The following is a 21,148-nucleotide window of genomic DNA, read 5'->3' on the forward strand; positions in this document are numbered from 1 at the left end:
CACCAGACTGATGGTTAACGTCCAGCCGATGGTTAATGTCCATTGGCTGGGCATTAACCATCAGTCTGGTGGCTGGAAGATAAAAGAAAACCTCCGGGCTGAATTCACTTCCACACCTAATAGAAGCATCTTTATCCCAACACGATAAAGCGATGCTCACGTGTTTGATAACGTAGTGATGGGGCCCCAAGCTAAGCTGTTTGGGGGTTGACAGAGTCAGCTAAGGCCCCCTGCCCTCCCCACTCTCAGTGGCTTGGGGGCGTTCGTGGACACTGACCCCCTCAGCCCTTTCCCTGCCTGAGATGGCCGCACCGCTGAGCAGGAGGAAAGCTGCCCTGAGGAGAGGGCTGGGAGGTGTGCGCTGCGCCCCGTGACCAGGCCAGGCAGCAGTCCAGCCTGCCCAGCTCCGCAGGCAGAGCCTGAAGAATGGCCCTTGCATGCGATGCTGAGGCTCTGTGGAGAGGCCCCCCTCCCCGGCTTAGGAGAGACGATGGAGCAATGGAGGGGAGAGCCCATGAAAACACAGAATGCCCATCAGTCACCAAGGGTCTTTCTAGGACCCGTAGATCTGGTCACTGCTCCTTCTGGGGCTGCTGGTTGCTGCCCCGCAGGCTTGTGCTGGGAGGAGACGCCTTCACTGAGGCAAGCCCTTGGTGCAGACATCTAGGCAAGGCCCCCGCCCCGTGCTTGCTTTCCGTCCTTGCGCGTCCTCTTGCCCAACTGCTTGCTGAGAACGCTTTGAGTCACGTACTCCCACAGACTGCGAGGGCAACGCTCCTCCAGGGCAGCCCTGACTTAAACACTGTTACACTTGCCAGACCCTACGGTTCTATTGTTCAGAAAATATGATACATATAACCCAGTGTCCTGTTCGCTCGGTTGTCTTCTCTCCTTCATCCATTGCCTCATGCTTTAAAAGAAAAGTGTCAAATAGTCCTTAAAAGCATTTTGAGAAGTTCATCATTTGCAAATTCTATTTTCTACCTCTAGCCCAGAGCCTGACACCCAGTAGGTGCTCAGTACACAATTTAAAAAAAATTTTTTTTTTGTTTTATGTTTATGACTTATTTTATAAGGGGAAATTTGTACCTTTTAACTTGACCCATTTCACCCACCCCCTGTGGCAAGCACCAGTTCGTTCCCTTTCTCTGTCTTACTTAGATTAACGTCCTCAAGGTCCATCCATGTTGCTGCAAATAGCAAGACTTTCTTCTTTTTTACGGTCGAATAATATTCCTGTGTATGTGCGCACATTATATTGATCCATTCATTCGGCGATGGGCACTTAGGTTGTTTCCATATCTGGGCTGTTATAAATAATGCTGCTATGAACGTGGGAGGAAAGTTGGATAAATTCCCAGAAGTGGGATTGCTGGATAATATGGTGGTTCTATTTTTAATTTTTTGAGGATCCTCCGTGCTGTTTTCCACAGTGGCTGCACCAGTTTACATTCCCACCAGCAGTGCATGAGGGTTCCCATTTGTCCACGCCCTCGCCAACACTTGTCATTTCTTGTCTTTTTGATGATGGCCATTCTGATAGGTATGGAGTGAAATCTCATTGTGGTTTTGATTTGCATTTCCCTGATGACTAGTGATGTTGAGCATCTTTTTGTGGGTCTCTCGGCCATACGTATGTCCTTTTTTGGGCAAATATCTATTCAGATTCTCTGCCTGTTTTTAAATCAGATTGTTCGTGTTCTGCTATTGGGTTGTATGAGTCCTTTGTATATTTTGGACAGTAACCCCGGATTGTTACTGGACCGAACTGGGTCCAAATGCTTGGTAGTTCCAGCCAAAAGACAACTCAGATGATTTTGTGAGAAGGAACTTGATTGCAAGCCAGCAAACTAGGGCACCCTGAGGCTCATTCTCAGAGCAGCGTACCCCCTACAGTGTGCCATCCATCTTTATCACGGGGAATGGTGTATCAACATTGAGGTAGGCCCCGTCGTGGCATGTGTAGGTGGGGGCATTCCAGCACACGCACGTGGTCAGGAAACATGGCTCTGCATACATTCACGTTCAAAAACTCATTATAATGAGAGCATAATGAGGAAAGTTCGTGAGGTCACTAGAGGGTCCTTCAGGCTGCTCCAGCCCTTCCCAGGCGGTTTCATCTGGTTCAGCTCCCCGGTCCTGCAGAACACTCTGGGCTGGTTCCTGAAACACAGTTCTAGCAACCACCATCATCAGAGTTCGCAGAGGTATGGACAAACATCTAAGTCTTGGTCTTCCTGTGAAACTTTCAGCAACTTGCAAGAGAGCATTACAGAAACCTTATAAGTTTTAGAACGATCTAAGTGAGGTTATGGGTGAATTGAGACAAAGTTATAAACTCTAAACAAAGGCTAATCTGTGCTAGGTTACCTGCTAGTCTCCATGTGTAGTTTAGGTTACGTTAGCAGATACGTGGTTTGCAATTAATTTCTCTATTCATTGGGCTGCCTTTTCTTTTCGTCGCCGGTTGCCTTTGCTGGGCAGCAGCTTTCTAGTTTGTTGTAGTCCCACTTGTTTTGACTTTTGTGGCCTTTGCTTTTGGCATCAAATTCAAAAAATCATCGCCCAGACTGATGTCCAGGATACACGGTTGTTGAAGTTAAATTTCAAAGAATACTGGTAAGAATCCTGCACGTGTGGCATTCTAAGAACCTTCTGTGTTCCTAGAGTGTGTGGTATCTTGGGCCGTGCCAAGAACCCTCGTACCCCTGCCACCAACATTCTCCCTCGTGATGGTATCAGTCGCTTCTGTCACGCTGGTGTCAAACCTTTCAAAGTTAAATCTTGTCAGATCAGGCTCCTGCTGTGAATCAAGTCCACCCTGAGTATCTGTCGTTCATCCTTCCAGCCTTGTCCTCGGTTACTGTGGTGTAACCGAGCCACCTCACGCTGTAACAGCCCTGTGGCATAGGCATTTTTTCTAGCTCCCACACTTGGCTAGGCACTATACACAGCATTCGAAAAGTTACAGGCCCTCTCCTCACAGAGTTTACATTCCGTTCATTGGTATAAAACAGATAAAATATTTCCAAGCTACTCATAACTTCAAAGGTGATTTTCCTATTTAACGTAGACCATATAATTAATCACCTTTAAAATGACCGAAGTCCAGTATGTGATATCTGAGATCTGGGACGCTAAAGAAATGAAGGAAGATCATTGCTTTCTGTTCAAGAAGTCAGAAGTTCACAGTCACTCATGCCCTGAGCCAGCAGCTAGTATTTCAAATAGGAAAGGTCCGCGTAGTTAAAATGATGTGTTAAAGCTTGGGGCCAGGACCCCCGCATTCTTTGGTGGTGATACATCGGGCCCCCCACCCCGTGTGGAGACCCTTAGAGGCAGTGAACCTGCTGAGCCTGAGCTGCAAGGCCTGTGTCAGGAAGGATCAAGTCCTCGCCTCCTGCCCCAGTACCGGATGGGATTCGGACCCCAGGAAGGTCTGGAACCCACATCCTAAGTCCGTTTGTAAGGGGGCTGTGGTGGCCCCTGCTCCCAGGACGCATCTGCTAAGAGACTGCCTGGCCTTCCCAGGGTCCCCTGGAAGAGAGAATGTCGAGGCAGTGCCCCCAAGCCAGGCAGAGCCCCGCCCCTGCCCTCCACGAGCCTGACCCCCCGTGGCTCAGTAAACCTGCCATCTGACCACTCCAGGCCCCTGTGTTCCCTCTGCCCTGTGAGGTTGTTGCTATTGCTCACATGTGCTTCAGGTAACCAGTTTCTGGAGGTTTGGATAGAGTTTGAGAGGACAACTGTGGATTCAGACCATTTGGTTAGGATGTTTTCAGAATTCAAAAGAAAAAAAGAAATCCTGAAATCCGTTTTTGTGGGCACTTAGGTTTATTCCTGTCTTCCCTACCCCCCTTTCTTGAAATCTCAAAAAAGATTAGAGAGGAGGGGGAAAAAATGGAATAACAAAACAAAAAGCAGAGGAAACAACGGATCTGTTGTTGAAGCTGAGCACGCCCGGCCTCTTCAGAGCTCCTGTGAGCGTGGGAGGGCGTGCGGGGTTGTCCTCAGCATTGTTTCGGGGTTTGCCAGCCCAGAACAATTCCAGTGGGCATGTAGGGGCCAGGGGAGGCGAGTTTTGCTCTCAGCCTATTTAAAGAAAACAGCACAAACTTGCTTAGGAAACACCCAGTGTTGTGCAGGTCCACATGGCTTATTGCATTAACCACCCAGTTACTGTGCATCCTTTCTGAAAGAGACAAAACAAAAAGGCCAATGTTGCCTTCTTGAATGGAAACGCAGGGGCGTCAGCTACCCATTCTCTGTAAAACAAAAGGACGTGTCCTGTCTATAAACGGGAGTGAGATGGCAGTTGAGTCATCTTCCCTGCGATCAGCAGGATTGTGAAGAATGCGGTGATGATTCGCTTTGGAAAGGAAAAGCACACACACCAAACCTGCAGTCTGCTGTTCTAGCCCAGCTCTGATGCTTTCCGTGCTGGAGAAGCCGCGTGGTGCTGAGCGGGGGCCTCGCTCTGCCCGGGATCAGACCGCGTGCATCGCTCAGCGCTTCACACCTGAGTGCTAGCGCTTCCTCCCTTTGTCAGGGAGTTTATTAATAACCGACGTAACAATGAGGGTGCCAGCTATCTGATCGCCGCATACGGACCGGCAGTCTGATACTCATCTGCCAGCTTTGTGGTCTCGGCTCCGGTCAGCTCAAAACACGCTGCCTTGCGTTGGCACGAACCACGGTGTTTGGGGCCTTGTTTTTTTTTTTTTTTCTCTTTGTCTTTACCCTTTCTTTTCTGCTCTCCCTTTATCTCCTCCCTACATCTCTCTCCAGCCTCTCGAAATTCTCTGCCGTCCGCTGCCTGTCCCTTCCCTTTTGGGTCTGCTGTCAGGCAGGATTCCAGGGGCGTTCATTTTGGCCCTCAGCTCAGGGCTCTGCGGATGGGCACAGCCCTGCGGGCACCGCCCGAGGCTCAGCTCCTGCCAGCGTGCGTTTGCACTGGACTATGTCACCAGCGAGGGCTGCGGAAGCTCTTTCTGTGGAATGGATGTCTCTGGACTTGTTGGAGCAGGATGGGCCCGACTCAGAATAGAGACGATAGAATGCTTGCCCCTTTCCATCCTCATACTGGGGAAATAAAACCCAATAAATTCGTTCATACGGATGTGTGTTTGCCCTCGGGGGTTCCTGGTAAAGGAATATTGACCCACCGAGGAGAGCGAGGGCAGAATGGCAATGGGCAACCTAAATGAACGACTTTCCAATAATGCAGCTTCAATCACTGGGAAAGAGAGATCACTGTCAGCTCTCCTAGGCATTGCTTGCTTGGTTCCCACTCGCACCAGCCCTCGCAATATGGCAATAGAATAACCAGAAGCTTGGAGCCGGAAAGATAAGTCCCCTCGTTTCGCAGTATGAGAAATGGAAACCGTACAAGTGACTCATGAACAGTAGTAGTTTCAAGTAGGTATTTACCAGACGCGGCTGCCGATTTTCATAAGCAATTGTTCCGTTTCTTTGCCCCTCCCCCGCTCTCTGGTTATATTCGTCGTACTCTTCGCCACGTGAGAGCCCGTGGCCCCTGGCCCTGCGGGAGAAGCCACCCCAGACAGACACCCCCGGCTGCCACCACAAGGTGCTTGCTTTTCAAAGCGCTGCCATGGCTCTTTTAAGGGAATAATTTTATTTTTACAATTTCTGACTCTGGAGAAAAGTTTTCCGCGCGTGCATTTTTCACGTTACAAATCACATTTAATTCTCTGAGACGGTCTCTGCGGCGTAATGCTATTTCACGCGGTCTCTTAGGGCCTCATAATTGGGGCTCTGTAAGGCAGATAAATCTCTCTTCATCGTCAAGAAGGGTTCAGAACTTTTCCTCGTATTTATTCCTGGGGTGTCTGCCAAAACTTTCCCTGACAGCTTCTACAGATCTGCTGGGAATATGCCTTCGGTTTTGTTTTATTTTTGTTTTTTGTTTTTTTCTTTCCCGAAGGCCCAGACAGATTGCCCCTTCCTTCGCTTACATTTAGGACAGCAGATTTCTTTCTTCTTTGGGGCGCTGTTTCTTTCTGATTTCCCCTCCCCTCAGAGAGGATAGCACCCTCCTGTCTTCTGAGATCAGTGTCTGGTTCATCAGGGTTGCATCTGCGTGGAAACAAACGAGCCACAGTGCCTGGGAACATGCTCTTCGTAGGATGCACACTCGCATCCGGTGCTGAGTAGTCCAGGGTCTTTTGGAAGCCGACAGCGAATTCTCCACCACAGCTGAACGAGGATATCCTTCCGTGTGCTTGCCGGAGGGAGGGGAGCTGCCGTGTGTGCGATGGCCCCCACATCCTGGAGGCCGGAGTTCCCCAGCCCCTGGAAAGGGAGAAAGGGATGGGCAGTTTCTCCAGAGGTGGCAGAACAGGTTTTCACCATTATCTCTGCCAGTCACTCCCATGGTGTCTGGGGAGTTCACTCTACAGGTTCCCGAATACCCTCTGAAAGTGACTTCACACCCTTGAGCGCGTAACCCAAACTCTCCTGGTCGTGTTTGGTAGGAATTATCTCCTTCGAGGGCAGATCTTTCTCTCCCCACCACCGGCCAGATTTTGGGTGACCTGTTTCTATAAAAGCCTTTAGACTTGCAGCAAAACCTGATCATAAAATAGCCCAAAACAAAAGGTTAAGTTTTCAGTCTAGTGTCACTCACGTGGGTAATTACCAAGTGGTAACAGGGATGAGGGGTTTACTAGAGAACCGATCTGACACTGAGTGAAAATGGGGGGAGCGCCTCACCTGCGCAGTCCAGACTTGGGGTGACCATCAGCTCTCCAGGGTAATTATCTAACTGGCCCTGGGCGGTGGGTCCCCCCTTATGTGGCAGCCGCTGCCTCTCCCCTTCATGAGGCTTACCTCCTGCCACCTCTCTGGTTGGAGGCTCTATGAGGGCGGGGCCCGCATCCGGTCACCTGTCTCCCCACCCCACCTGTGCAGAAGGTGCTCCAGAGACTCGTTGCACTGTTGTGTCTGAAGAGCCCCCGACTGCTCCTTCCCCTCCCAACCTCCGCAGCCCCACGGTAGGGCCTGGGCTGGAACGGCAGGTGTGACGGGCTGCACACTACACTTCTTGCCGTGGCGACCCAGCCGTGACCAGACAGGCAGTGCCTACCCTCATGGCATTTCCCTTGCAGAGGCGAGACAGACCGTGCTGAGCTGATTCCGCAGCTCTGCCCACCCCCCGCCCACGTCCCGGTGACCCCGCCTCTGAAAACGGTCACACCGTTTTTGTGAGGATAAATGAAGCAGAACATGTGGGGAACTTCTGTCAGGGGTTCTGTGAAACTCCACTTCCTTTCCCTTCTCCCTGGTTTCCTGGACGTGTAGGGCCTGGAACACGATTTAGTACAAACGACTACAAGTAATTCACGTAGCCCTTATGCTCTGAGCTCTGGCCTAAGCCTCTTTCAAGCGTTATCGAATTCTCTCAACTTCTGAAGAAGTCCTGTTTTCATTCCCACATTACAGGGGAGGAAACAGACCTAGGCCGTGTCACGTTGCCAAGTCCTCACAGGTAGTAAATCGTGGAACTGGGACACGAGCCCAGGCCCGTTAACTCCCAACTACTAGACTGTAGACGTCGGCCTCAGGAGGCCACAAGACCTGTGTGTGTTTTCCAAAGCAGATTTCCTTCATTCTTTCCCATAAAAACTGGGTACCGCTCTAAACTTCGACTAACAACAGCAACAGGTCATTGACGTGTTACTTAGGCCTTTCGAAAACATTCCGATCACCTCTGTTCTCTCGCTTCGTGCTCCATTCTCTGTGGACGGACAGCCCTTGCCAAGGAGCCCGGACGCGGTGTGGTCAAGCTATAAATTTTGAAAGCTCACTCTCGTCCCATGCATCTTCCTCCTTCATTAATCCCCAAGACAGTTCAGATTAAACTCTTACTACTTAGCACTCAAGTTTACAGATACGCGCTTCGGTCCGTTGATAAGATGACGAAGTACGTCCTTCAGGCGCTGGTTGATGGTTAGACCCTCCCTCGCCATCTGAGGCTGTCGCCGTCCGTGGAAGAAGGACCGAGTTGGCAGCGTGCTTGTCTTTCTAGAGGGAGGGAGGGTCGAGAAAACAGAGAGGATGGCACTATGCGTGCAGTTCGTCCTGGAGAGACTGCAAAGATGGCCGCTGGAGGCAAGAGGGAGCCATGTATCGAGTAATAGATGTTTCAGGTTTGGAAGAATCCCAGAGGTTGATTAATTGGTCATTTCTAGACGGGAACATCATGGCTCCGAGAGGTTAATAACTCAAGGTGTTTCTGCATTTAATAGCAGGCAGGCGATGGACATCCAGATTTCTTTCCAGTCCCTAAGATATCAGATTTATGTCTTTTTGACTTCCAAGGGGCTGAGTTCATGACCTTGGAGTGGTCTCACATGTGTGAAGGCTCACCTGTGTCACCTGTGGAAACGGATAACCCATAGTAACAGAGAGCTTTATTCGCCAAGTCTAGGTGCTGAGTTGAAATTATTTCTATGTCTGGAATCGTTTTTGATACGCTCACAAACCTTCAGTTTGTGAGACTCCCGTTCCCCTGAACCCCTAAGGCTCTTTGCTGGGGTTTCTTCCTGGAGTCACTCTGTCACTTGATTTCTGGCTGACTTGCTGGCCTTTAGGATGTCGACTGTACCATTCAGGGGACGTCTAGAGGGCATGTGTGGAGGTGGCAGGGACCTCCTCAACTTCACAGAGCACTTGGGGCTCCTTCTCCTGATGTCCCCGAGCTGCTCTCTGTGGAACCGTCGCTGGGGCATCCACCAGCTCTCCTCGTGGTTGTCCTGTTTGCTCAGTTGCAGGTCACATCCCCACAGGCTCTGAAAGAGAACTACCCGGAGAGCCCTTGCCCTTGCCCTTGCCCCAGACCAGAGGGTTTCTTTAAAAGAAATAATGGCACTGGAACCTCTTTCTAAATGCAATCTGACAACCCGAATGCATGAGACAGCTCAACGTGGCACTGTTCTGGCTCGAAGTGTGCAGAGTGGGGGCCCCAGAACCCACGGAACCTCTCGACCCTGTTCCCACCCTCATCCACAGCAGCCTCAAAGGCACGTCTGCTGCCTGAACCTGTATCGCTCCTTTTAAGGGTGAGCTTTGGAGCCCACGGGGTACATTGAATTGCATAATGAGGTTCTTCTTTTTGACCAGTACCTCCCTGAGCTGTGGCGAGGAGGTGATTCCAGTGATTTCTCTCTCCGATTCTGCCGGGGTGTGCATGCATGTGTGTGCGCACATATACTTGAACTCACTCGTGTTAAATCTTTGCCCAGGATGGAGGGGGGTTACCTGTTTCAGGCACAGTGGTGTCGTATGTGTGTTCTCTCGGTATTAGTCATTACAGCAAATTAAGGGCAACAGGTCACTTGCCCGAGGTCGCACATCTATCTAGTGCGTGGTTTGGAGTTCACCAAACCCAGAGCTGTTTGGCCCTCTATTCAGCCCTTCGGTTACCACTAAAATGGAAACGCACAGGCCCCAGCCAGGCCGGCTCAGTTTGCAGAAATTGAACTTGGTGCCCAGCACCACATTCCTCATGAAACAATTTCCAGAATAAAGACGTGAGAGAGCCAAACAGCCTTAGAGCTGCCAGACGTGGAGAGGGCCGCTTGAGCCATCGGCCTGTCTTACGTGGGTTGGGTATTTAGGCTAATTATTATAATTAGTAATCATTTAGGTAGCACTAATGAGCTCTGGAACTCAAGACGGAAACGTAACGAGTTCCGGAACTAGACACCAGACGATCTAAAAATGTCATGCCGTCCTGCTCAGAGGCCAGTGTCATGTGACTTGCCAGCCTTGAGCATATCGAGCCTTAGATTAGACTTCCCACAGCATCCTTCCATCTTTCTTGGACCCATGTTTCCCCCGGGCTGTTTTTTTCCACTCTAAAGTCTGACTTCCTTCCAGTATTATGTTACGTTCTTATTAATTCTTTGGATGATGGGACAGAGAGTACCTCATTACATTTTCCCGTGTCTTCAGATATGATTGGCATGAGATTAGGCGGATGTGAACGTGAAGGTAGTGCCGATAATGGACTGACTTAAGGAAGTAGAAAACCACAAAAACAGGAGCCGGGCCAATCACGTGTTAATGAACTTGACACCGTGTGGGTTTAATATCTGAAAGCCACGAGGTAGTAGAGGCTCCATAAGAGTCGCGCTTTTGTTTGAGTTTGCTATTGAATTTGGAAACCTGTGATTGAAGCATGATAGAATCCAAGAAAGACGTACAAAAATGATTAAAGATTTGGAAGGTAGCTTCCATAAAGAAATGACTTCAGAGGTACTGGATTTCTTTATCATCTTAGTGAAGGTGCAGCTTAATTATGGCATCCAAGGGTATGACTGACAATATTTACTTGTTTGCTCAAGTTAATATTTATGAGCTGCTGTGGAGGCAGAAAGACGGTATGTTCCTGCAGTGAGATTGTCTCCATTTCGAGCTAAGATGGGGTAGGGGAGAAAAACAGCCCAAAGTGGAGTCACAGTGTCCTGAGACATTGAGAATTCTTGATTATCAGGGTCATAAGAACCTAGGTGCATGGTCACAGGGAATATGGGGTTCCCTGCTCAGAAACTAAGTAAGTCAGTAGAGTAGTATATTTAAGGGGATGATTTGAGTATGGCAGAGCTTTTGATGGAAAGGCATAGAATCCTTTCTAGCCTTATGATTCTGAGATGCCTTCTTTACCACTGAGAGAAACAGACCAGTCGACTCTGAGAATTTCGATTGGATTATTCTCATATCTGTCATCCATTCACTGAATTGTCCAAAACTGTTTCAGATGGAAATACCATATTCCTACCCCTTGCCCCAAAAACACACTGGTGTTTTTATTGGGATTGCAATGATTCTATTGTTTAGTTCCTGGAGAACTGAGAACTTTATAATGTCTAGGTTCCAACCTATGACCACGGTTCATCTCTCTCTTGTTTTCCACACGTAGGTACAAATTTTTTATGTTGTGATAAGAACTTTTAAGATTACTCTTAGCGGCACTCACATACAACACAGTCCTAGGATTTTACTCCTAACTGGAAGTTTGTACCTTTCATCCATAACCATTTTCCCCATCCTCTACCCCCTGCCTCTGGCTACAACCAACTTGTTCTTCGTATCTATAATTTCAGGATTTTTTTTTTTTTTTTTAGATTCCACATAGAAATGAAATCATATGGTATTTGTCTTTCTCTGTCTGACTTATTTCACTCAGCATAATGCCCTCAGATTCTGCCCATGTTGTTGCAAATGGCAGGATTTCCTTCTCTTTAATGGCTGAATAAAATTCCATTGTCTGTATGTGCCGCATTGTCTTTATCTGTTCATCTGTTGATGGGCACTTCAGTAGTTTCCATATCTTGGCTACTGTAAATAATGCTGCAGTGAACATAGGGAGACAGATATATTTTCAAGATAATGATCATTTCCTCTGGGTAAATACCCAGAAATGGAATTGCTGGGTCATATGGTAGTTGTATTTTTAATACAACTCCATACTCTTTTCTATAATTCCTGCACAAATTTACAGTCCCGACAACAGTGCACGAAAATCTCTTTTTCTCCACATCCTCGCCAACACTTGGAGTTTGTCGATTTATTGATAATAGCCATTCTGACAGGTGTGAGGTGATAGCTCATTGTGGTTTTAATTAGCATTTTCCTGACGATTAGTGTTGTTGAGCATTTTTGCATTTGTCTATTGGCCACTCGTATGTCCTCTTTGGAGAAATATCTATGCAGGTCCTCTGCCCATTTTTTGATTAGATCATTTGAGGGTTTTTTTTTTTTTTTTTTTGGTCTTAAGTTGTACGAGTTCCTTATATAGTTTGGATATTAACCCCTTATTGGACGTATCATTGTCGAGTGTCTTCTCCCTTTCACAAGGTTTTCTTTTCATTTTGGTGATGGTTTCCTTTGCTGTGTGAAGACACTTTAGTTTGATATAGTCCCATTGGTTAATTTTTTGTTTCCCTTGCCCAAGGAGACATATCCAAAAAAAAATATTACTGAGAGTGGTATCAAAGAGCTTACTGCCTAAGTTTTTTGGTTTTGTGGTTCGGGGTCTTAAATGTAAATCTTTAATCCATTTTGAGTGATCCTGTTTTGGTCTTTTGCATATATCTGTCCAGTTTTCCCAGTACCATTCATTGAAGAGACTGTCTTTACCCCATTGTATATTCTTGCCTCCTGTGTCCTAGATTAAATGACCATACAGGCATGGGTTTATTTCTGACCTCTCCATTCTGTGTCATCGATCTGTGTGTTCTATGCCGGTACCATGTTGTTTTGCTTGCTGTAGCCTTGTCATATAGTTTCATAATCAGGTAGTGTGATATCTGCAACTTTGTTCTTCTTTCTCAAGATTGCTTTGGCTATTTGGGGTTGTTTGTGCTTTCATGTAAGTTTTTTGATTAGTTATGTGAAAAATGCCTTTGATATTGTGATAAAGATTGCATTGGGTCGTGTGGACATTTTAATGATGTTAATTCTTCCTATCCATGAGCTCGGTATATTCTTCCCTTAATTTGTATCTTTAATTTCTTCAATGTCTTATAATTTTCTGAGTACAGAGCTTTTACCTCCTTGGTTAAATTCCTAGGTATTTTATTCTTTTTGGTGAAATTACAAATGGGATTATTTTCTTATTTTCTTTTCCTAACAGGTCATTATTGGTGTATAAAAATGCAACAGATTTCTGAATATTAATTTTGTATCCTGCTACTTTGCCAAATGCATTTATTCTAATAGTCTTTCGGAGGGTTCTTTGGGATTCTCTCTATATAGTATCACATCACCCGCAAATAATTACAGTTTTACTTCTTCATTTCCAATTCGAATACCTTTTACTTCTGATATGATTGCTGGGTCTAGAACTTCCAATACTATGTCGAATAGAAGTGGTGAAAGGGGCCATCCTTGTCTCGTTCCTGATCTTAAAGAAAAGGCTTTCAGCTTTTTACTATTGAGTATGATGTTAGCTGATGGTTTGTCATATATTATCTTTATATGGCGAGGTATGTTTCCTCTATCCCCACTTTGCTGAGAGCTTTTATCATAAATGGATGCCGGATTTTGTCAAATGATTTTTCTGCATCTATTGATAGGATTACATATTTATCATTCGTTTTGTTTATGTGATGAAACACATTCATTGTCTTGTAGATGCCGAACCAACCTAGCTGGAAGTCTCATCTCTCTCTTTGTTTAGGTCTTTAATTTTTCTCAGCAAAGTGTCATAATTTTTACTGTCGAGATCTTGCACGTCTTTCATTAGCTTTCTCCCTAAGTATTCGATGTTGTTTCATTCTGTTGGAAATGGCATCACATCAGCCCCTTGAATGCTCACCCAGTATCACTGTCCATTACTAACACTTTTGTTCTCCATGGGCCTGAGAAACAAATAATCAGCTTTTCCTTTTCCAGGGAGTCAGTGTACCTTGTCTAACCCATTAAGGTAGAAAAGGTATCATAGTTTCACTGCAGGAAACCTATTTCAGAATCTAAACATTGCAGCCCAGAAATTATTTTTTTTGATCTAACCTAAATCTCTCCATGTGGCATTTCAGCTTATTTCCCTTTAGTTTGGTTCACAGTTTGCCTTCCATAAAGTTTTCATGTTTAGTAGTGCGCTATTTGAATCATCATACAGATATTTCTGCCATGTCGTAAACATATGTATAACCTTTCTCAGGAGGGAATTTACTCATGATATACAGTATTAAGTTAAAAAAAAAATTCTATAAAAATCTAATTTTATTTTGTAAATGTATGTGCTTACATAAAAAAGTCAAAAGAAAATGCCCAATGGTGGTTATCTCTGGGTGCCTAGCTTATGGACTTTTTTAATGTGTCAACATTTTCAAAATGTTTATGATGAACATGCATTATCTTTGTACAAAGCAAAAAAAAAAAAAAAAAACCAGCATTTTTAAATGGAAAAAAGAATTCAAACTGCACATTAAAATTACTAGCTTGAACTTCACTCTCCCCTTCATTGCGTAGTCTATTAAAATTTGCTGGTGCAATTAAAACAGGTATGCGCCATATCTTAAGATAAGAAAGAGAAACTCCTTTTTCAGGTATGTAAATGTTCCTGCCCTTCTGGCTAGCAATAAATTCCACTCCGTGCTGAGAATTCGCTCCTCACACTTAGAACCTGGCGACACCTGTTTTATTTCACACTCTTGATTCCTGGGGTAAATCCCAGATCCACCATGTGGGCTCCAGTTAAATTCCTTCATGGTCCAGCTGTGGTGTCCGCCCCCCCACCCCCATCAGCTGGCCTAGTAACCCCTAGTTTATTGACAGGTTCTCAGGAATCAGATAGCTCTCAGTCTGCCAAGAAAGATATGCTGGCTGCCTTGAAGTCCCGGCAGGAAGCCTTAGAGGAAACACTACGCCAGCGGCTCGAGGAGCTCAAGAAACTCTGCCTCCGAGAAGCTGTAAGTGGTTACTTTTGCGTCCCGGGGAACTCTGTGTTGTCTGTGCCCTCGTCTGTCTTCAGGTCTTTACGGATGGCGATAGCGGGGGTTATAGAGGGAGCAGACGAGGGAAGCGAGACCACATCTGATACGCAGACGGTGGAAACGCCCGGCCCTATCACATGCCCCATCAGAAACGGAAGCGGTGGACGTTAGTTAATGCAGCACGAGTAGACCAGTTAAAGCGAGTCCTGGAAAAGTCCCAAGCGGGACCCCTCTAGAGGCCAAATGCCAAGTAATAGTAACAGCCGTGGTAGCAATTGTAAATAATAACGACGTGTGCATGCTACACCTTAGTCTGTAAAGCATTTCCTCATACACTGTTTCTTCCTGGAACATAATGGTTTGCCACTGTCTTTCTAGGTTTTGAGGTCTGACTTTTGTTTCTCAGATTTATCTTACTGAGATAAATCGTACTGAGAAGCCTCATTGGGGCTCCACAAGGAAACCAGGATTTCACTTAATATAGAATCCCCTTTACAACGCACCATCTTTTTAAAACAATTAAATCTCAGCCTAGTGATATAATGACGTTTTATACAAAGCAGTGTTTCCTCCAGCCCGCACATGCACTCGTCTCAAGTTTCATTGGGATCCAGAGGCGGTGACGGGCCCCCATTGTATTTATTTGAATGTCCATTTCCACCTTCTGGTGTTTAGTCCACAGCCCTCTGTTAGCATGTGTGAAGAATTGAATTTCGAGTGCAGCACACACTCCCGTGCATGTGTGTGTGCATTCACAAGGACGGGATGGGGCGACAGCCCTCCAGAGAGACTGCAGTCCGCGTAACATTACACAGAGCCGTGTCCGTGAACAGTCGAGAGCGGGAAATAGAAAGAGGTTCTCAGACTGCGATCCCCTCCCCCAAACACGCATGGCCTCGCTGCAGGCAGAATGAACAAGAGGCCGTGGAGTGAGATCACATTACATTTCAGCTTGGCTTAATTATGCTCTGGATCGATTTAAGCCAGAGCCGGCTCAGAGCAGGCCCACAGGAGCACAACCCATCGCAAATCTTAGGAAAGCAGGTGTCCTGGCCGGGGGTTGTGCTCTGGGACACAGTAAATGTTAGCAGCCTTTGTATAATGAATATGCGGGAAGGACTGAAAAAAAAATGAGTTTGGGTGTCTGCATTTAATAATTTGTCAAGTCCTTGCTTTGTTTTTAATAGCGGCACCATCCCTAAACCCAGCAGGGAGTCAGCCTTGGAAAATTGGAGAAACATGTCAGGGCCTGGTCAGCAGGCCTTAAGGAAAGGTCTGACTTTCTCTCTTCAAAATAAAAGCAAAATAAGGAAAACAAAGCTCCCGCTTCTCATAATGTCGACAGCAGAAAACAGAATTTGAGCGGAAGAAATAACCTCAATGGCCGTAGGCAGATTGCTTCTGTGCTGGCTCCCGCCAAGGTCTCCCCGCCCCATCTGTAATCAGGGACGGGAGAACCTCCTAGCTAACTCTGCTACGAAGCGCGCACACACCGCACCCCTCACTGCGTGTCCCCTGGGGAGCTGGCCGGGCAGCCAGAATGAGGTGGAGCGGGAAGCAGTTGGCAGGAACAACGAATATGAGGACACAAGAGGAGCTGAGCTGAGCTGCCACAACCGAGCGGGAAATTCCTCCCTCCCCACGCGGCTCTGGTTACGTGTGAAATCAGATTGAACGTGGAGAATCGGGGCCTGCACTCCAGTACCTTCAAGCAGATGGCGGAAAATCAGTAGCCTCGTTTTTTAACATATTTTGTTTTAAAACCTCAGATACTTTGGACTTGTAAATCAATGGCTGTGCTAACCACTTCTCCCTACTTTTTTTTTTATAACTTGCAGGGTGAAAAAGAAAGTCCTCACAATATAAAGTCCTCAGTATGTGTCTTATTTATAGACCAACTTTTAGGGAGGCGGATAAAAATACTGCAGAATAAACAAAAAGGACTTGGGCAGCGTTCGAACACGTTGAAAAAAGAAACAGGGAAGAAAATTGCAGAGCATTTCATACTCAAATAGTTGGCCATTGTGCTCCGAAATGCTTACAGAGAGAGAGGAAAGGCCAAGAGTTCATTTCCCAGCGCCCGCACGCAGATGGGAAGGGGCCCAGGAGCGCGGGGGTTGGGGTGCTTGTGCACACCAGATACGCACACACACGATCACGCCGTTGCACTGCCCACACACCCCAGTGGGTGCACGTGTGCACGCACACACCAGTATGCACACACTCCAGTGTATGCATACACTCGCACACACACACCAGTGCACAGCATACACCCCAGTGTGAGTGTGTGCGCACGCACACACACGCACACACACACTCACACACACTCACACACACACACACATACATACATAGTGGGGAGGAGGGTCCAGGTCACGCCTCTCCGCAGGTGGGTCGGCGTGGACTCTGTTGGTTCCGGCTTTCCCTCCCAGGGGACATTCGCATGGGGCCACCCAGCACAAAAGCCTGTTGTGTGAATGACGGACTGCGAGCTTTTCCTCGAGTCTCTGCAGCACTGGCTTTGACTTGGGTCTAGAAACCAGGTCTGGATTGTACCTGGAGGTAATACCTGTGCCATTCAAAGGCACACATTGGTCTTCCCCGGGTTTTCTGGTCCCTGAAGGTGACTTCTGCACCTGATGTGTCAGCTCTACCATGTGGATGAGCTGCTGGCTCAGAGTCAACTTGCGTTGACTCAGAGCCCGGTTCTAACCCGAACTCGTCCCATGGACCTCAGGGTTTGCTGGATCATGGTCACTGTGTCAGTCCGTCAGCTAAGTTCACTGTCGTTATCCTCACAGCAAACAGATTTCCAGAGCCCCAAATACATGACAGACCTAACAGCCTTGTCAGGAACACAGGTTATAGTTTCAGACGCTACTGAGACTCTTATTTGTATAGATTTAATATCTCTTAAGCTCAGCCTGTTTGCTGAACGTCCAGCCTGAGTGGAATGATTATCATCGCATTCAGGTTCTAATTTGTCATTTGCCTTTTTCTGGGATTTGCCACGTAGATATCGCTCTTCCTACGAAAGCTCATCGGAAAGACATTTTAATCTGAGATATTCGTAAGGGAGTATTTGATGCACAGGTGGCTGGAAGCCCAGAGACCTCTCTCGCATTGGCCCTGCCCCTGCTGGCCATGTAGCCCCGCCTGGCACACAGTGGGCATGCAGGAAACACTTGAGCAACTAACAAACGAATGAAATGCAGGTTTTACAATTAAAACTAAGGACGAGATTATTTATCTGACAAATTTCCTTTCAGAAGAACTTTTCGAAGGGCATCTGTTCTGTAAAGAAAGGACGGCTTGCATCCATCTTTAGAGAAAGGAAGTCGCTCCAAGTCTCACGTGTACATTTTGCTTGAGGGTCCTGGGTCAGGTCTATGCATGGAAGTATCTGTGTGTCCTCACAAACCCAGCACGTGGCCCCCTCTGACTTCATTCTCCCCTCATGCTGTCCACATTTGCAGGAGCTGACGGGCAAACTGCCCGTCGAATACCCCCTGGATCCGGGAGAGGAACCACCCATTGTTCGCAGGAGAATCGGGGCAGCCTTCAAACTGGACGAGCAGAAAATCCTGCCCAAGGGAGAGGTGCGTCCAGCCTCCTGGGGGCGAGCTCTCTCACGTTCCCTTCCCACGCGGTACTCGGCCAGTTTCTTCCTTCTGCCCAGTGCCAAAGGCCCTTCCGCATTTCCTCCCGAACATCTTCCCTTTCGCCTCCTGTTAAGCGACCCGGTTGGCCAGTATGTGGCCCACCTCGGTAGGACTGGTCTGCTGGCATTCGTAAGCACTTTGATTTTAGTGTGAGTTGTTTCTCTGACACGAGAGGCCTGTTGCAGGCTGCTAAGTTAATCTTGGGAGAGCATTCTACTAGCACCTGTCACATGTCCTTTTAGTGGCCTCCCAGCTCCGTGTCACGCAGAGCCAAGGGTCATGTCCAATCCATGGAAGGAAGAAAGCCACCAAAGGGGAAAGAAAATTTGGGCCACGCCAGCAGGGGCGGGAAAGCCACCGGCTGGGAAGAGACGCTGGGTCCACCCTCGGTGGTCCCGACTTCCCTTTGCGGCTGAAGTCGATGCCAGGGCGTGAGCAGGACCCTGGGCCCCCGGCCTCCCTCGTCCGTCCGTCTGGTAGAGCTGCCGAAGCATCGCTCACTTCTGCTCTTTGGCCTATTGGTGGGGCGGGGGGTGGGGGACCAGGAGCCTTGGGTCTCCGACTGGTTTAATAAGTTATCCAGCCTCAGAGCAAGAGAAGTACAGGGTCAGGTCCAGGAAACGTCTTCCCAGATTCGGAGTCCAGTGACCTGTTAAAATGCCCTTGAACGGCGGGCTTAAGGGGGCAGCGGTCACAGCCCGCGGAGAAGGCCGTGCCGTACACGGCTCGGCTTTTCAAAAAGTGACTGGGGGAAGCCGATGTCCTGTAACAGGTGGCTCCACGCGAGGGCAAATTCGCAGGAACACAGGCGCCCTGGAGCCTGCGGGAGGGGGGGACTGGTCCCCTGGGATCTGTGTGGGTGACCTCCCTGCCCTGTGCTGGGCAGACAGGGCACTCGGCTTCTATGAGGAGACCCTAATTAAGAGACTGTCCCCCAACCCATGCCCCATTGTCCTTCACAGTCCCCCGCACCCCATCTTGTCACTGGCTGCTCCTTCGCACTTGTAGGCCAAAGGCCCCGTAGGTCCCCGAGAATTCCACGTGTCCTCTGCGTCTCGTCCAGAAGTCCCTCACCGGCAGGAGCACGGGATCAGCTGGCTCTTAACAGGGCGTGGGAAGGAAGAGCTCCCCACTTCCCCCAGAAACGCGCTTGGTGGCCCCAGCCACGCAGCAGGCAGCCACCTGTGCAGACAGGGCCACCAGCCTGTGCTTGTCTCAGCTGAAATAGCGAGAACTTGTCCTGGGTGCCCACAAAACTTTGGGGCGGCGCCCTGTGCCCAGGCTGTCAGAACAGCCGCCAGGTAGCGTCACACCTTGTCCCTGGCCACCTGTCCAACCTGACATTCTTCTCCCTCCCGGGGAACAAATACAGCCAGAGTCGAAAGGATCTGGAAGGAGGTTAGAGTTTGTTATCTCCTAATTAGTGCTGCCTGACCTTCAGCTTTCCGTCTCACGCGTCCTTCCCACTCCCTTCGGTCTTAAAGTGCTCGAAAGCCAGTCCAGCGTGGAGGCCCCAGCCTGCCGCGTGGTGCCCGGAGGCCGGGCTCTTTAACCGGCCGCCAGCTGGGAAGGTCTGCTGATCCAGACAGACTTGCCTCCACATGGAACAGGGACCGAGGGTGTAGAAAGTGGGTGCTCGCAGGGCACCCAGCTGTCAGAGATTGTAGCAGTGGGGCCAATGCAGGGTCAGGCAGGGTGAGAGTTAGGCACCGGGGCTGCTGTGCTCCCAGTGCTCGTGTACCCCAGGAGTAGAGAAGGCTGGCTGGCCTTGCGGCAGGGCCGGGGAGCACGGGGGGCGCCCTGAGTGTAAGCCGTGGCTGTCCCGCCCACAGGAAGCCGAGCTGGAACGCCTGGAGCGCGAGTTCGCCATTCAATCCCAGATCACGGAGGCCGCCCGCCGCCTCGCCAGTGACCCCAACGTCAGCAAGAAACTGAAGAAGCAGAGGAAAACCTCTTATCTCAATGCGCTGAAGAAGCTGCAGGAGATTGAGAATGCAATCAACGAGAACCGCATCAAGTCTGGGAAGAAGCCCACCCAGAGGGCCTCGCTCATCATCGACGGTCAGTGCCCACCCTGCTGCGTCATGCCGCGGCACGCCGCCCCCACTGCCCCGGGGAGCCGGCGCCAGTCCCGCAGGTGGGCCGAGAGCCCCCCGCCCCCCATGACCTCAGCAAGCTACTTCACCACCCTGTGCCTTCACTTTTCCACCCATAAAACGAAGCTAATAAGACCTCAGACCAGATGAGAGCCATGAGGAGCACTCAGGCCCATAGATGAAAGGGTTCTGTCAATCGAACTATCATTATCCGTGTTTATGGCTCCCTGGGAGAGCCTGCCGCCATGAGCTAACCGCCCCTCCCCCGCTCCCCGCCAGCCGAGCCCCAGACGGCCCAGGCTCTGCCGTTCTCAGGGGCCCGACCAGCCTGCCGGGGTCTGGACGGCAAGGAGGGCGGCCGGGCTACTGTACTGCGCGGCAGCATCGCAGCCACTCTCCGTCCTCCTCTGTCTCAGGCTCCTGTCCCAGGGCTGACCCGGGAGGACTGGGCCACCCACGCTCAGTGTCTAGAGCCTCGAACTCCAGTTGGGAGGGGTCAGGAGTCTGGGTGATTATATTCGCTCAACACTAGAAGGAAAGACCCCCAAATTCACCAACAGCCATCAAGTCCCCCAAGCTTATAATCCTTTTGTTCTTAAGTCAGCAAATTCTTCGACGTCTGTACAAGGATTCTTCCATCTTTTATGCACATGTAAAATGCTTTTGCTCAAGAAGGCAGACAGGACAGAGGTGGGTCCCAGGGAGGGGGCAGTGGGGAGCCAGTGCTTAACGGGGACAAGCGTTTCAGTTTGGGAAGATGAAAAAGTTCCGGAGCTGGATGGCGATGGTCGCACAGCAGTGTGAACGTACTTAATGCCACCCAACTGTACAGAAAAAATGGCGAAAATGATAAATTTTATGTGTATTTTATCACGGTATATAATATAAATATGTATAAACGTATATACACACACAACCTAACACT

The 21,148-nt window shown here is 48.8% G+C and overlaps 1 protein-coding gene across 1 annotated transcript in view; it reads left to right on the forward strand.

The window, feature by feature from the left end:
- Positions 1-21,148, forward strand: part of FRMD4A (FERM domain containing 4A) — a 187,828-nt gene that overhangs the window by 139,948 nt on the left and 26,732 nt on the right. Inside the window, exons 14-17 of the mRNA XM_023530357.1 lie at positions 14,308-14,441; positions 17,942-18,064; positions 19,960-20,371; positions 20,503-20,591. Of these exons, the coding sequence (XP_023386125.1) occupies positions 14,308-14,441; positions 17,942-18,064; positions 19,960-20,371; positions 20,503-20,591 (758 nt within the window). The remainder of the gene's footprint in view (positions 1-14,307; positions 14,442-17,941; positions 18,065-19,959; positions 20,372-20,502; positions 20,592-21,148) is intronic.

This window comes from Pteropus vampyrus, unplaced genomic scaffold (assembly GCF_000151845.1).
Source record: "Pteropus vampyrus isolate Shadow unplaced genomic scaffold, Pvam_2.0 Scaffold49, whole genome shotgun sequence".
Classification (NCBI taxonomy): domain Eukaryota; kingdom Metazoa; phylum Chordata; class Mammalia; order Chiroptera; family Pteropodidae; genus Pteropus; species Pteropus vampyrus.